Source organism: Rhododendron vialii, chromosome 13a, assembly GCF_030253575.1.
Source record: "Rhododendron vialii isolate Sample 1 chromosome 13a, ASM3025357v1".
In the NCBI taxonomy this organism is placed as follows: Eukaryota; Viridiplantae; Streptophyta; class Magnoliopsida; order Ericales; family Ericaceae; genus Rhododendron; species Rhododendron vialii.
In genome coordinates, this window is record NC_080569.1 from 7,129,129 (window position 1) to 7,144,510 (window position 15,382).

The 15,382-nt window shown below is 38.8% G+C and overlaps 2 protein-coding genes across 3 annotated transcripts; one reads left to right on the forward strand and one right to left on the reverse strand.

Moving 5' to 3' along the window:
* The first annotated feature begins 3,903 nt into the window (after positions 1–3,903).
* LOC131314279 (gamma-interferon-responsive lysosomal thiol protein) lies at positions 3,904–9,033 on the forward strand. 2 transcript variants are annotated; one of them, XM_058342810.1, is made up of 5 exons: positions 3,904–4,501; positions 6,049–6,114; positions 7,530–7,670; positions 8,271–8,363; positions 8,586–9,033. In XM_058342810.1, exons 1-5 carry the CDS (start codon positions 4,169–4,171, stop codon positions 8,784–8,786), a joined length of 834 nt encoding a protein of 277 aa, XP_058198793.1. In that variant the 5' UTR covers positions 3,904–4,168; the 3' UTR covers positions 8,787–9,033. The 2 variants fall into 2 exon arrangements, with proteins under 2 accessions (XP_058198793.1, XP_058198794.1); XM_058342811.1 differs by lacking the exon at positions 3,904–4,501 and adding an exon at positions 5,151–5,540.
* Positions 9,034–12,478: 3,445 nt separating this feature from the next.
* LOC131314281 (protein LIGHT-DEPENDENT SHORT HYPOCOTYLS 5) lies at positions 12,479–15,140 on the reverse strand. Its single transcript, XM_058342812.1, has one exon. It carries the CDS (start codon positions 14,929–14,931, stop codon positions 14,320–14,322), a length of 612 nt encoding a protein of 203 aa, XP_058198795.1. The 5' UTR covers positions 14,932–15,140; the 3' UTR covers positions 12,479–14,319.
* Between the last annotated feature and the right edge of the window lie 242 nt (positions 15,141–15,382).

Sequence of the window (15,382 nt, forward strand, 5' to 3'; positions counted from 1 at the left end):
TTTTAATCAATAACCATAATGAGAAAGTATGCTGAGGTGAGAAATTTTAGCGTGGGTTAAGGTTGCTCTAATAAGCTGATGCATTGGGGGTCATGACTTACAGAATGACAAGGGTATTACAAGTCTTTTTTTCTCCATGAAAGTTGATAGGGTTAGTTGTAATTATTGAACCATGAAAAAAAAGAGGTTGTAATTATTGAGATTAAAAATTCGTATATGACTTATCACTCCTAGCCTTACCATCAACTAATTATTTAGCCAAGGACCAAATGCATTAAATTTACAATGCCATGTAGTCATAGGGGACTGGACTGGAGGAGCGTGCTGTGCAGTCCCGTGCTACACAGCGTACTGTGCACGATAAATTGTCATCGCTCCGGTCTCGTTCCGATGATTGAAATTGTTTACTTCGTAGATCTCATCGCATAGAACAAGTGTACCAAAAATCAGGGTAAATCGGATATCATTAAGTGTTTCATCCGTACATTATTATCTTGAAACGAATGGATCCGAAACACTAGATAAAATCCACTGTTTTTTTTGGTACACTTAATTATTTCAAAATAATAATGTTCGGATGAGGCACTTAATGACATCCAATCGAGCTGGTTTTTGGTACACTTAATCTACGCGATGAGCTCTACGAAGTGAACGATTTTGATCATCAAAGCAAGATCGAAGCGACAGCGATTTGCTGTGCACAGCACGCTCCTCCAGTCTAGTCATAGGGTAAAGGCCCATTAGTTTTTTCTAGGGGTGAAAAAAAAAACCGACGGACCGAAGAAATCAACCGATTGATTCGGTTTTTGGTTAGGGTAAGAGTGGGTTTGGTCGCCTTCAGTTTGATCCAAATCGAATCGATTAATTTACGGTTCGGTCTCGGTTACCTAGAAATTTCTCCGGACCGAACCGATATACCCCAAAACCATACCGATTTGGACCAATCAATCAAAGCCATCCATCTTAAACCCCCCCAAAACAACATATCTAAGCCGTTCATCTCAATTTTAACCGTCCATTTCAATCTAAACGCCGGACTGAAAAAATCGACCAGACCGAACCACTCCGAACATATTTCGGTCCATTGTTTTTTTTGGTCGGGGTCGGTTCCTGACTACATTACCCCGAACCGATCGGTTCCTTTCCGAACTCCCATAAACCGGAACTGACCGATTTTCACCCCTAGTTTTTTCTAAACGCCGGACTGAAAAAACCGACCGGACCGAACCACTCCGAACAGATTTCGGTCCATTGTTTTTTTTGGTCGGGGTCGGTTCCCGACCACATTACCCCGAACCGATCGGTTCCTTTCCGAACTCCCATAAACCGGAACTGACCGATTTTCACCCCTAGTTTTTTCTAAGGAGAATTTTTCATAAGTCCACTATAGCACTTTCCAAACCTGCTAAGTCCACTTCTAAATTCTAAAACCCCCTAAGTCCACTAATCTATTAGTAAGGATATAATAATCCTGTTTAGTCTAATATACCCCTGTTTTTAAAAATCTTCTTGCCCCCTTTTTTCATCTATTTCAAAAACATCCATTTGAAATTTCCATATCCCGAAAATTTCTCCCGATTCAATACAAAACCCATTCCCCCTTCCCCCCCATTTTCAGAACGAACAATACTTTTCGTGAAAAACCGTAGCACTAGATCGCCTACCATTTCGTCTTCGGCCTTCTTCGTTCACCAACGGTCTCGCCTGTTGCTAGTCGTCGTTCTTCGCCCTAGTTTCAGTCGGATGTTCTTGTCCGTTCTTCGCCCAGATTCAGTCGGACATTCTTCTCCGTTCGTCGCCCGTTCTAGTCGGATGCTAGTCGCCGTTCTTCGCCCGTTCTAGTCGGGTCCTAGTCGCCGTTGTTCTCCTTCGTTTCAGTCGGACGCCGTCAGGCTCGTCGCAGTTGTTCGCCTTCATTTATCCATCGCCGACAAATCCTACATCGGAATCGATTACCAGGTATGTTTGTTTTCGTATATATGGTTATATGAATGGGTTGGCTAAGTTATGTTAAGTTAAGTTAAGTAAGGGTTCTGATCGGTTAAATATTGGTTAAGTTAAATTAGGGTTTTGATTGCGAGAGTATGTGGTTATGTGAATCTTTGATCCGTAAGGTTGTGGTTGAATTAAGTACAGGTAATGACACATGGTTATATGTACATGAATTTTTTGATAGAATGTTATATATGATATACTGACATGTGAAAGGTTATATATGAAGTTATATCATGAAATATATATGGTTATATATGATATACCGTATCATTTTCATTGTATTGCAACAACATACAAATGTTAGATGTTCCATATTAACTTTGATATAATGTTATATATGATCAGTAGACTAGTGGAAGGTTATATATCATGTTTTCACCTGAAATATATATGGTTATATATTATATAATGTTAAGTGTTTTATTAATGTCTTTCTATTTCAATAATGGTAGTCCAATTGCACTGAAACTATTTTTTTGCTGGCTTTGGAATGTTTTTTGCACTTTTGTTTAACTGCTGTTAGGTAACATATATGGTTATATGTTTAAATCTGTTAGGACCGCTGCGCAGACCAATTCATATAGGGTTGTCTACTGTTATATATGGTTATGGTAACATATACGAATATATGACTATATTTGAATGCTAGTATTTAGGTTATACATGATTCTTGAATCTACTTTATTACCATGCTAGTGTTTAGGTTATATATGTTTGCATCTGTTTAACCCTATATATCTTTGCAGGAATGACAAAACCAAATCAGAAAGATAAAAAGTTGGTACCTATGGAACGAACATATAATGTCCGGCCAATAACAAGGATAAACCCTCCAGCACGGATGAAATGATGAGATGGTGATAGAGAAGGACTGAGATTGTGTCATTGAGACAATTTTTATTTTTATTTTTTATTTTTTATGGGGGTTTGAACAAACTTTGTCTTCGATGGTCCGAACATTAATGATGTTTCATTTTGAACAAGTTTTGACTTGCCCACTGATTTAGGTTGTACATTTTGGATATATTGAAATTGATGGCGTGTTAAGGTTTGATACTGCATTGTATAATATTCATGACAATGAATTGCACATATAATCTCGGACATTAGGTGAATGGCAAGCCAGGCAAATTCAAAATGAGCCAAATTAAAGGATTGTTGGCAAGATGGTGAGAGAGATAGTGAAATGGTGTTTCCAAGATAAATTCTTTTTTGGTTTAGGGTTTTATTTGGTAAAAGGGTTTGTACATTTTGATCGAAATTGACTTCGCAGCTGTTAGTAATGGCCTGTTTTAGATGGTACATTTTGTAAATGATGGAATTTGTCAATGGTGTAAATTCATCACAATGTATTCTCAAATTGTTATATGAGGCCAAGTCAATATTCAATTGTTCTGATGAAAGAGTATATTACTTAAAATGTGAGCTGATGAGCTAATGAATGAGTATATAACGTTGAGCTAATGAATGAGTATATAACGTTGAGCTAATGAATGAGTATATAACGTTAAATGTGAACTGATGAATGAGTATATAACGTTATATCTCTTACTCCCTCTTTCTCTCTGTCGCAAAACTCCCTCCTTCTCTCTGTCGCAAAATCCTAACGTAATTGCCGTGATTGGCGTGATTTCGAAGTAGAAGGGATAATTGGCTAAATGGATGGGATTTGAATGGAATGGTAATTCAGTTAGGCACTATTTTCCTTTTTAAATGTAATGGACTTTATGCCTTACCAAATACATATTAGTGGACTTAGTAGATTAGAAACTTGATCAGTGGATCTAGTGGGTTAGAAACATACTATAGTGGACCTTAGGCCAATTTTTTATTTCTATTATTATTATTTTCACCCCTAGTTTTTTCCATTAGATTGTTTATTTACCTAGTATTTTTCTGTCTTAATTTGGTTCCCATTAGCGTCTAGATTCATTTTCTTCTAGACTAGAGATTCGTGCAATACCAACCAAACACGTCCCAATTCGTACACCATCATCCTAGCATTCTTTTCCCTGTCTCATGCCAATTACAGTATTACTCCTCCGCAGATTGGAGGTGGCTGTCGTGGCCGGGACCATACGATAAATTTATAAACTTCGTTCATTTCATTTGTGTGGTCAGTGGCGGACTGGTAGTTAGCCATCTCCTTCCCAAGTACAGATTTCCAATTTCAATGGGTTCTCGTCGGAGAGTCTCCTCCCCAGTACTCTCTCTCCTCTTTTCTCATCATCCCTCGCTGTTACTACTCTGGCTCATCACCGCCACCTGCCCCACCGTCGCCGCCTTGTCGTCTTCCAATTTTCCATCGGTTTCCGCCGGAGCATCTGAGGACAGGGGAAAGGTCGCGCTCGATCTCTATTATGAGACGCTCTGTCCTTATTGCTCCAATTTCATCGTCAATTATCTGGATAAGCTCTTTGACAGTGGACTAATCTCCGCCGTCGATCTCAACCTCATTCCCTACGGCAACGCCAAGATTGGATCCAACGCCACCATCACTTGCCAGGTTTTCCCTCACAATTTCTCTCTTTAGCAAAATTGGCTTCTTTATTTCTAGTATAATTAGCTACCAGTACCTGTATTATCCGATAACACCCGGTTGAAAATCTTCGGTTGTTGAAATTGACGAGTTTTTTCAACAATCTCGAAAGTTGTACCAGTAATTGGGATGAGAAAACAAAGTGGACGTGAGAAAGCATAACAATAAGCGCTTGGCCTTCATGTGAGTTCACATGTTAGAATTTTCGCATGTTTGCACGTTCGAATTTCAAAGAGGCTTGACGTTCTAAACCTGGGAATCACTAAATTATTTGTCCAGTCCTTTAACTTTAAGGTTTCAGCTCAAACTCAAATTAGACTGGACATCTGGTTACCAAATCAAAAGATGTCAGGAAAATGACTTTGAACTCTAATCGCGATTATATTACTCTTTAATGTTTGATTATTCAGTTTATCAAGTTCATCCAAATTCAGGAAAAGTTAGTGTTGGGAAAAAATCGGAGAAATATTTTAGGACGAAATAAATTTATTTTAGTATAAAAAAAAATGATGATCTCAGTTTTATTGCATACGTGGGTTCCACAGATCCACCGGTTAGCAATCCCTTTGACTGGCCGCCGGATTAGTTTCCGCTACCAAACTTTATTCTTCACTCTCGTCTCGTGTCACTTCCTCTGCTCCCACCCTTTGCTTCACCTCCATAAGCGACGGCGGGCATGAGAATCTGACTCACTCCATAACCCACTCTCTAATTTCTCACAATGGCTTCTGATCACCTACCCACTCTTTCTCTCCTCTCTTTCCTTCTCCTCTCCGCTTATCTCTCTTCCCCTATTTGTGCTGTCCTTTCTCCGGCTTCACCTCCGGATTCCTCCGATAAAGTGAGACTGGGACTCTACTACGAAAGCCTTTGCCCTTACAGTGCCAATTTCGTCGTGAATTACCTTGTTGAGATATTTGAAAATGGGCTCATCTCCGTTGTCGATCTCCATCTCGTTCCATGGGGCAATGCCAAGATCCATGGCAACAACACCTTCGATTGCCAGGTTTCCCTCCAACTTCAACTCCCTTCTTGTCTTTGTTTTGATACCTCTGGTGTCCATGCCATCTTCCACCGTTTATTAATGGAGGCCAATTAAATCCAGGCCAAAGTCGTGTATGGTCTGGTCCTCAAGGAGTTGATAGTTGATATATATAGGAGGTTTCGAATCAGAGACTTTAGGATGGAGCAAACCTTGAGTCTCAGGCATTGACCACCTGGCGAACCCTTCGGTTTCAACTCCCTTCTTGTCCATTTACGTGTTTGTCACAATATTTTTAACAAAAAACCTTCTTATGTCACTAAATTTTGATAAGTTAATTCCAAATTATTCATGGCCCCAGCTAAAGGTTTGCACATCACAGTTTGGTTCCTGGATCCTTATCTTAATGTATTTACATTATGTAAGCATCTCTACATAGTAATGCCATATTTCATCCCAGTTGCATCTTTATTATATTCGTTTGACAATTGCTGGAGTGGTATAATAAATTGCTTGTTTGTAATGATTGCAGCATGGCCCAATGGAATGCTTGCTGAACACCATCGAGGCATGTGCAATCAGTGTCTGGCCGGATCTGGTAAAGACCTTTGCTTGCGTTTATGGTTAATATGAGAAAATGCTAAAAAACGTTTCTTTGTCTTTTTCTTTGGTGAAAGAGGAACATGTATAAATTAAGACAACATTGTTCTGGGATGTAAAATCCATTGATTGTTGGAACAACTGCGAGGAAATGCCAGAAGGAGCTAATCTAAAACAAAAGAATTAGAAACTGAAACATTTATCGTCTTTGCCAAAATATCCACCCCCTGCTGAACTTGTTTGACAGTAAACGGCAATCACCAATAAGGTTGTTAAGAGTATGATGGGCATTATCATTTTGCAATAATTGAACAGTAGCCATGGAATCCGCTACCACTTCCAATTTTTGTATGTTTAGATCCCAAGCTAATTGTAATCCATCTTGTAATGCACAAAAAACTCAGCCAACAGACTTGAGCCAACACCACAAGGTCTTTGAAAACCTCTGATCCATGTCCCAAGGTGATCATGGATAAGACCTCCAGATGTTGTCAAACTTGCAATTGTTGATTGCTCCATCGGACTATCAACATTAAGTTTGAAAAAGCCCACTGGTGGTGGAATCCACTTGAATAAAATTCTCCGACTAAAATTGTGTTGGGGGAATTATATGATCCCTTTGATCAAGTTGTGTAAATCCCTAATGGCATGATTTGAGTAAGACACAAAATGGTGTTTGTTTGGAATTGTCCAACAAATGATATGAAAAAGGATGGCCCATTTTACTCCTGAAGCATGGAGAAGTTTTGTGTTGTAGTTGGTTTTGATCCAAGTTGCAAGGGGGTTAAAAGGAAGAAGTTAGTTGGTGTGGTATATCAATGGCATTCCGAAAGGTTTTGGCTCTATCACATTCTTGCAGCATGAGTGATGCATTTGATGGGAAAATTGCAAGATGTTGGCAAATGCTATCAGGACTCGGTAGTGATTTTCCTAATGAGGAGATTATCTTTGGTTGCCATTAATTTAGATGGGCATGAGAAAATTGCTTCCAAATATGTGCTTTGAATTAATTATGTAACAATGCTTAAAAATGTGATGAAAAGTGCTATGGAACTCTCTGAATTTTAGCAATTAGCATTTTCCTTGCCTTAAATAACAATACTCCGGGCCATCGTGAACTTGAGTTATGGCCTTTTTTCAATCCTTGGTAATTGGACTATGGGTAGAAGCATGTTGTTTTTGGTGAGTTGTGCTACGGTATCCAGCTGCAGATATAATCACTAAGTTTTAGGATTTTCATGGGAAAACGTAAAATTGGTCCTTCTAGTATCTAAGGAAACATCTCCCCGTTCTTCTAAGAATTTCAAATAGTTATGTTTTTTGCGTAAAAGATTAGATATGTGTCGCTTAATCAGAAAGGTTGTTTATCTAGATCCTTTAGTGCTCTTACTGTGGCATCAAATTATTTTGCAGAATAAGCATTTCTCTTTCATCTACTGCGTTGAAACTCTGGTCTATGAGCACAAATACGCAGAGTGGGAAACATGTTATGACAAATTGGGTTTGGATGCAACACCTATTACTGAATGCTACACTAGTGGTTATGGGGAAGAGGTAAGCTTTTCTCTACATTTGGGTTTTACTTGGTGCATAACAAGTAATGCTGATGTGTGAAACATTACAATCCTGTCAAAGGTGAAAGGAATTCCAAAAAATCTGATTTCTCTCTATCTAATTGCAGTAGCTTGTGGTGTTTATTTTCTCCTTATGGAAATGTACTCATATCTCCTTGGCAGGTCTCTTGATATTGTCCACCTTTGTTAATTGGGATGTTTTCATGTATCCATTAGCCTTCATTGTAGCTATATAAAGATGAGACATAATTGTGGGTTGATATCGGGGTAGCCTTTCTATGTGAAATGCTGGAAATGATTTGCCTAGAGTCACTTGCACCGTTGTATGATCTTTCTTGGCTTAATTAGACACATGTTAAGTTTATGAGGTCCTATCTGAGATTAAACTTCCAAAGTTAATATTTTTCCCCTGCTTTTCTCTTCTGGAACAAGTTTTTTCATTTTTAGATTGGATTAAGCATTTTTTTTTTCCCCTCACTTTCCTTCGTCTCAGTTATGTATGCATTTCATGTAGATAAGAGCAAAAACCTTTCTTTTCACAAATAGTTTGTGGCTGATTTTTTTCATGATCTTTGTGCAGCTTGAGTTACAATATGCAGCAGAAACAAATACCCTTCAACCTCCCCATGAATATGTGCCTTGGGTGGTCGTTGATGGGCAACCCCTCTACGAGGTTAGTCTCTTCTTCCTCCACTGACTAAAAATATCCACATTTCAGAATTTAGAATTACGAGTTTATATTTCTGCTAATTCTTCAACTCATGTTTGCTTTATACTCTTGAGCAAGATTATTGACTTTACTGCAAGTTGATGATGTTTTGACTATTGCAATCTTTAGAGTGAGGTAGAGCTGAGACGGTGTCTCCACAAGTTGACGATGTTTCCCTTTTTGTAGGATTACGAAAACTTTATAAGCTATATTTGTGAAGCTTATAAAGGCGCTACTCTGCCCAACGCTTGCAGCGCACTGTCCCTCAATACCATTCAAAAGAAGAAACGAAACACTCGTGCTCCAGTCTGTTACAGAGAAGATGCAACGAAGTCATTTTCATCAAGGATCAGATCAGCCATTACGTCATGGTTGGACCGAAGTTGATGTTGCAGTTTCATGGTAGATGCCTTCACGTTCTATGTACTTCTTAATAAGTACTTTTTCTTTTTTCTTCTGTTGTTTCATAAAATTGCGGGTATTAGAGTCGGGTCTGTCAATATTGGTATACACTATACAGCGAATGAAGCACAATGAGTAGATCTGTGAATCGTATAGGTGTAACAACTTCGCATCTTTGCATGTCACACTGTTCTATTCTATGTGTGCTTTGTATTGGTTTTGCTTCACGCAATCCTCTAGCATTTTCGTGTTTTTTTTCAGACAGTACACACGTTTATACATAGTTAGCCAGGAAAATGAAATATGATTATAGTGAAAACGTAAACATATTCCTTCTTTTTCTCGTCTGGAAATTGAAATGGAAATACATATTCTTATGGGATCGGTACTATGTGTATGAATCTCACGTGAATGTGTGGCGGTGTCCCAACACCGAATAATTACTCCATGCGACGACGAAAAGCAGGTCACTCTTTCTCAGGTCCGGGTCTTAGATTTATCAGGCCTAAGTCGAAGTTTTCAAATGGACCCTAAAATCTCAATATACTTTGCATAATTAAAAATTGTTGCTGGAAAAAAACATCATACCGAAGTCATTACAAGCTTCTTCTTTTTTTAACTCGGGAACATTACAAGCATTTGAGAGCATACAACCCAAACTCATGTCAAAATAACCGTTACAATATCCCAAAAGTATCATTTAAACATTACTCTTCTCACATTTTTAACTACATGGAATACTCAACAATCCATATATTTGGAGAACAACTTACCATTTACCTTAAAGTAAGTGAGCACATTTAATGAAACGTCTTTTCAATTCAGAACATAAATCCCTCCCATCAATACTAGACAGCGCATCTATCTATTTACAAAATATCTCTCAGATTTGCACAATAAGATACCCGTTTAGATCTTTTCACTCAGCCTTTACTCTGACTTGGGCCCTTAAAATTTTTAAGCAAGTTATGCTTAATTTTTTAAAATTGGCCTCACTTTTATATGAGCATATACAGTTGGATGCCTCCAAAATTAGTTAAAATTTGGAAGGCCTAAAGCGATGGCTTTACGGGTTTTAGCCCAAAGCTGGCTCTGCTCTTTCTACCAAGAGTATCATACAGTCGACCCCTTTGAGATAGTCTGATTACTACAGTCCTCTAGCGTTTAGGTGGAATTTAATTCCTTTTTGTTTGGGTAACTTTAGAGCATATTAAAGCATAATCTAGCAAGAGAATCATATCATCTAGACAACAGATCCAATCTTTTTATTTATATTTGTAAAATACGTTCTCCAGTCCACCCTAAATATCTAATTAGAGAAAGGAAAGATGAAAAAGGAAAGGAAGGAAAGGGCGCCCTAGTGGAGCCAGGACAAGTTATATGCCTTGACTCCACTGAATATCTTCAAAGTCTTTTTTCAGGATATGAGATTAATTTAGGAATATTGCCATCTGCAAATAATATTACATTGTTCCGAAACTCCGCATCGAGATAAAAAGAAAACTTCTATTTCTTCGAAGTCAGGATATGGATCAAATAATAAATAGTATTCCTTTTTAGGTGGTCTACCGACTGCTGCTCCTTCGTCTCTTCTCATTTCCCTATCATTCGCGCTTTATATGAACGGCTCCGGTTGTTCCGTGGTTCGTTGGGTGAACCTCAAACCTTTCAAGTAGTCTTCTTCGTGGCAGGTATGTCGAGAGCCCGGGACCCTTTGTTCCAAAATGTAAACAACACTTTACCAAAGAGAGGAAATTGTAAAAGAACCAGCTTGATATCCAAATGAATGATGAATAATTGAATGATTATATATTTATATATATAGCTTGTGGGGTTTTGTATTAAAGAGCATAGGTTTACAACATTTGTTCTAACTATCAAATTTCTCTCTCTCTCTCTCTCTCTCTCTCTCTCTCTCTCTCTCTCTCTCTCTCTCTCTCTCTCTCTCTCTCTCTCTCTCTCTCTCTCTCTCTATTAAAATAGCAACCGTCAATGGGTCTTCTGTGAATTGGATTCAAGTATTATTGGTGGATATTTTTTAGGGTATATTTTTTTTAATGCATGTCAGTTATATGTCACATAGGAAAATATGTGTATCTTATATCGCTAAGTGAATTTATGTCTTTGCTAGTGAACATATGAAACGAGGATCATGGGTAGTTTCAATTGGGGTCCTACTATTGAAAGCCCATTGAGCTTTCATTAAGCTAAACAAAATGACAAAAAAAACACAAATGCTAATACACTTTTTACGTTTTTTCTATCCACTTTCACACACTTTTTCAACCTTAACAAAAGGCCATCGGGCTCTTTTCAGTAATTTTCCTACTTGTTAAACCAAACATAAAAGTCAGAATTGAAAGAGGTTCCAGACCAAACCAGAGAAAAAATCATGAAAAAGAAGAAGAAGAAGCAGTATTATTACTAATTAATGGAATATCCACAGTCCTGCATAATTAATGACCTTGTTGATTTTTGTTGGAAATGTTTCAACAATATTGGTGATTGGCAGTGGGTCTGTGTTGTTATCACAAAGAAAAGATATAATAATTGAAGGAAAGGCAGATAGACAAACTCCAATGATTAATGGATAAATGGAATAATATACTTATAATGGAAGCAACGGTTGGCTAGTGTGTCTTTTTCACAATGACGTGGTGGTTACCCCAAAAGAAAATAAAAGGCAAACCATCACCAGGGTTAGGCTATATTATCGTACTCATTATCGAAAATGATTGAGGTACCGATGGGGTGTAGGGATTTCGTAACGACCGGCCGCGTCGGGCAGTCTTTGGCCACCGGACGGCAGATTCGAGCTGTCCAAAAATTTTTAAAAAAAAACTGAGGGGGCCTTCGCGGAAATTAACGGCATCTGAGGTGTGTAGGGTGCTTGATCCGAGCACCCCTTTTTCGTGTATATATGTATATACATATATACACGAAAAAGGGGTGCTCGGATCAAGCACCCTACACATATACATATATACACGAAAAAGGGATGCTCGGATCAAGCACCCTACACACCTCGGATGCATTTAATTCCCGCGAGGGCCCTCTCGATTTTTTTTTTATAAAATTTTTGGACGGCTCGGATCGGCCGTCCAGTGGCCGGAGATGACCCGGCCCGACCTGTCGGTACGAAATCCCTACACTCCGATCGGTACTTATAGCATTACTCATTATATTATTGGGGTTTTTGGGTTACATTAGGGGATTTTTGGGTTTTTTTTTCGTTTTGTCTTTATTTAATTTTTTTCGCGATTATTCATTTCACGATAAACTTTTTACCTCTATTAATTCGTCTCGACGAGACAAAAGGAATCGAAAAGTAAAAGTATGACTTTTACCCACACAGTTTTGAAAATATCTAAGATAACCGATTTTTAAATTTTATCTTGGATATTACAAAAAATATTAAGGTAAAAGTAAAAAAATATTTTTTTTTTCCATTGATGCTTGAGAAATGATAGGTACATATCGAGCAACCACACCTCCAACGATACTCATCTCGCATGCACATGGGCCGCACCATGTGTGGGTCCTATATTTTTAAGTGTAGGTCCCACATGATTGATGCGAGAATGGCATGGTTAGAGGTGTGGTTAGTTGGTGTATACACTTCTTTGTTTGCTTGTATGTGGTCTCCTATATCTTCAACTACAGAACCACTAGTTAGCTTTTTATTTTTTATAATTCAGGTATCCGGATTAACTTAAGCGCACATCGACTAATTATGAATTTTCTTATATAATTTAGTTGTCCAAATCAACTTACGCACACATTGACGAAGTATCAATAAAATGGAAATGAAAATCATTGACTAATTATGCACGTATCCTTTCAATTAAACCAGTCAAACGGGTGAAACGGTGCCATTGGGGTTTTAAAAGATAAAAGGAGAAATTTTTCGGTGCATGGTGGGTATATCCCACGTGGCACGTGGTATCCACTCGGCACATTCGGACTATCTAATACACTTTTAGACGGCTCGAATTAAAACTCTCTCTCTCTCCTCTCACCCCAACACTTTCTCTCTCCAAGATGAACTGTCCAAAAATACAACGGACGGCTCAGATGTGCCGAGCGGGCACCACGTGGTACCCACCCGGCACTAAAAAAAATTCCAAAAGGTAGTACTCCAAAATATTGTACATGTAAGTATGTGATTTTGAGGAGAAGTTTTTCAGTGCCGACGTGCCCCACGTGGTGACGAGCACCATCTCGGCCGTCCAAACGTGTATTGGACGGCCCAAATCTGTTTGGGTAATTTTTAAGTGTAAAATTACCAAAACACCCCCTCAAGCCCAAACAAATATGGATCGTTTAAAACACGTTTGGACGGCCAAAATACGTGTTCGGCACCACGTGACCCGTGCCCACCCGGCACTGAAAAATTTCTCGTTTTTGAGGGGAGGAATGACGATGCAATAGTACAGTAGGAGTGGAGTGGCTCATCTTGGGAGTAATTATTCAATACTCCCAGAATATATGAACAATATATTTCCTCCTCTCATAACATATATGGGTCCCGTGTATATCTTCCGTGTGGACCTCACATGTTATGGGAGAGAATGAAGTATATTATTCATATAATCCGAAAGTATTTGAATAATTTTCGCTTATCTTATCTCTTGAGTGCTTCAACAAACAAGGCGGCCAAGAAAAAAAAAGAAGAACAAACAAGTCCAAAAAAGAGGAGATCAAACAAATATACTTAAAGAACAACATGGCTCTCTCTGTTCGGTTTTTAATAAATTTTCTGGCCAATTAATATCCCAAATATCTCCCGCGAAACCTTTATTAAACAATCTCAAATAGCCATGATTTGAGACGCTAGCTAGGAAGATGCTCATCACTATCTATGTTTTAAAAGATAATCTTTTCTGTCCCAAACTAATTGTTTCTACTAAACTCAAACTGTAGTTCTTGTTTTGTTTTTATTAAAAAAATATTTTGTTTTTTAATTTTACGTTAAACTTTTATAGATTATTGGTTTATCTCGACGAGAGAAATTAAAAATAATAATAAATTATGATATTCACCCAAAAAAAATTGAAAATATCCAAGAAAAAGTCAAAAAAAATATGAATTTTTTTATTCTTCTCATCGAGACAAATTAATAATTTATAAAAGTTTGGCACAAAATTAAAAAAACACCCCCTAATTATCATGTAAATAGGTTCAAAAAATACGCACAATAGTATTTTATTTTAATATTAAAGTGGAAAAATATTTTATACGAATTTTAGCGTAAAACAAGTAATGTGAAACGGGTGAGTAAATGGTGAAAACTAATCTTACTCTTTTTATAGAGAGAGAAAAGAGATTAGTTACTTTCAAAATTCAATGTTGTATAAAATAAAGATCGATTAATTGACTTACCTAAAATAATTACTTCAAAATTTTTTTTGGATAAGCAATTACTTCAAAGTTCTACTCTTCTTTGCAAAAAAATAAAGATCAATTAATTACCTAAAATAATTAAACAGAAAATACTAAAAAATTACGAAAGTGGGAACTATACAGTTGTAGTGGTCGTAAAAGAAGTAACGGCCACACCCCCACTACTCCCACCACCACCACCCTTCCCCGCTTGAACATCACCACTCCCTTCCGCCGCCGCAACCGTCGCCGGCGTCCGTTTCCTCTTCTTCTTCTCATAAGGTATCCCCCTAGCCTTAGCCTGACTCTCTCTCACCTCCCTCAAGTAAATCCTCACCGCTTTGGCTCCGAACGGGTTTGACTCGGCTCGCCCCCCGTTCTCCTCGTACGCGGCTCGGAGCCGTCCGATGAGAGCGTCGAGGCTCCCCCACGCCTGCCTCAGCGGGCACGCGCACGGCGCCGGCGGGTTCGGGTGCCCGAAGCACGGGCACCCGGTCGCGTGCACCTTCGTCTTCCCGAACTGGTCCAGGTACTTGAGGAACTCGATCACGTGCGCCCCGCTGCACCGCGCCAGCGTCAGCGGCGGCTTGTGGTTTCTCAAGTACTGCAAGAACGTGATCCAGTCGCGACGCTTTTGCGACTCGTACCTACTCGGCGGCGGAGGCGGCGCGGCGGAAGGTGATGCGCCGCCGGCGGTTGTCGACGATGGACCCTCGCCGGCGCGGTTCGGGTCGGATGCTGGATCCATTTGTCTGGATTAATTGTGTCTTGATCAATTGTTAAATTTAAACTTAAAAGGATAATCAGACTCCAAGTACGTACTCGACGCCAATCGGGTCGGGTCTGTGGTTGTATCTATCTGGTTGTCTCTCGGTTTTCCGGAGAATAAAATACTGTTGGCTGAAGATCTTTCTCACGGGAAAGACGAATTTTCTTTGTTGCTTTGGCTTGGGGTTTTAATTTGTTTCCCTTGAGATGGAGGAGAGCGTTTTCGGGGAAGAAGATGAGAGAGAGAGAGAGAGAGAGAGAGAGAGAGAGAAGCGTGTATGGTGGTGTGGAGTTGATGGGATGTGAAAGAGAAAGGAGGGTTATGCTGTACACTGTTTAATTATCATGCGGATGATAAACAAAAGTGAAAAGAAGAGAGGGACCCAAAATAGAACGGAAATTAAATGCTAAAAAAAGTCTTGTAGGCTGTC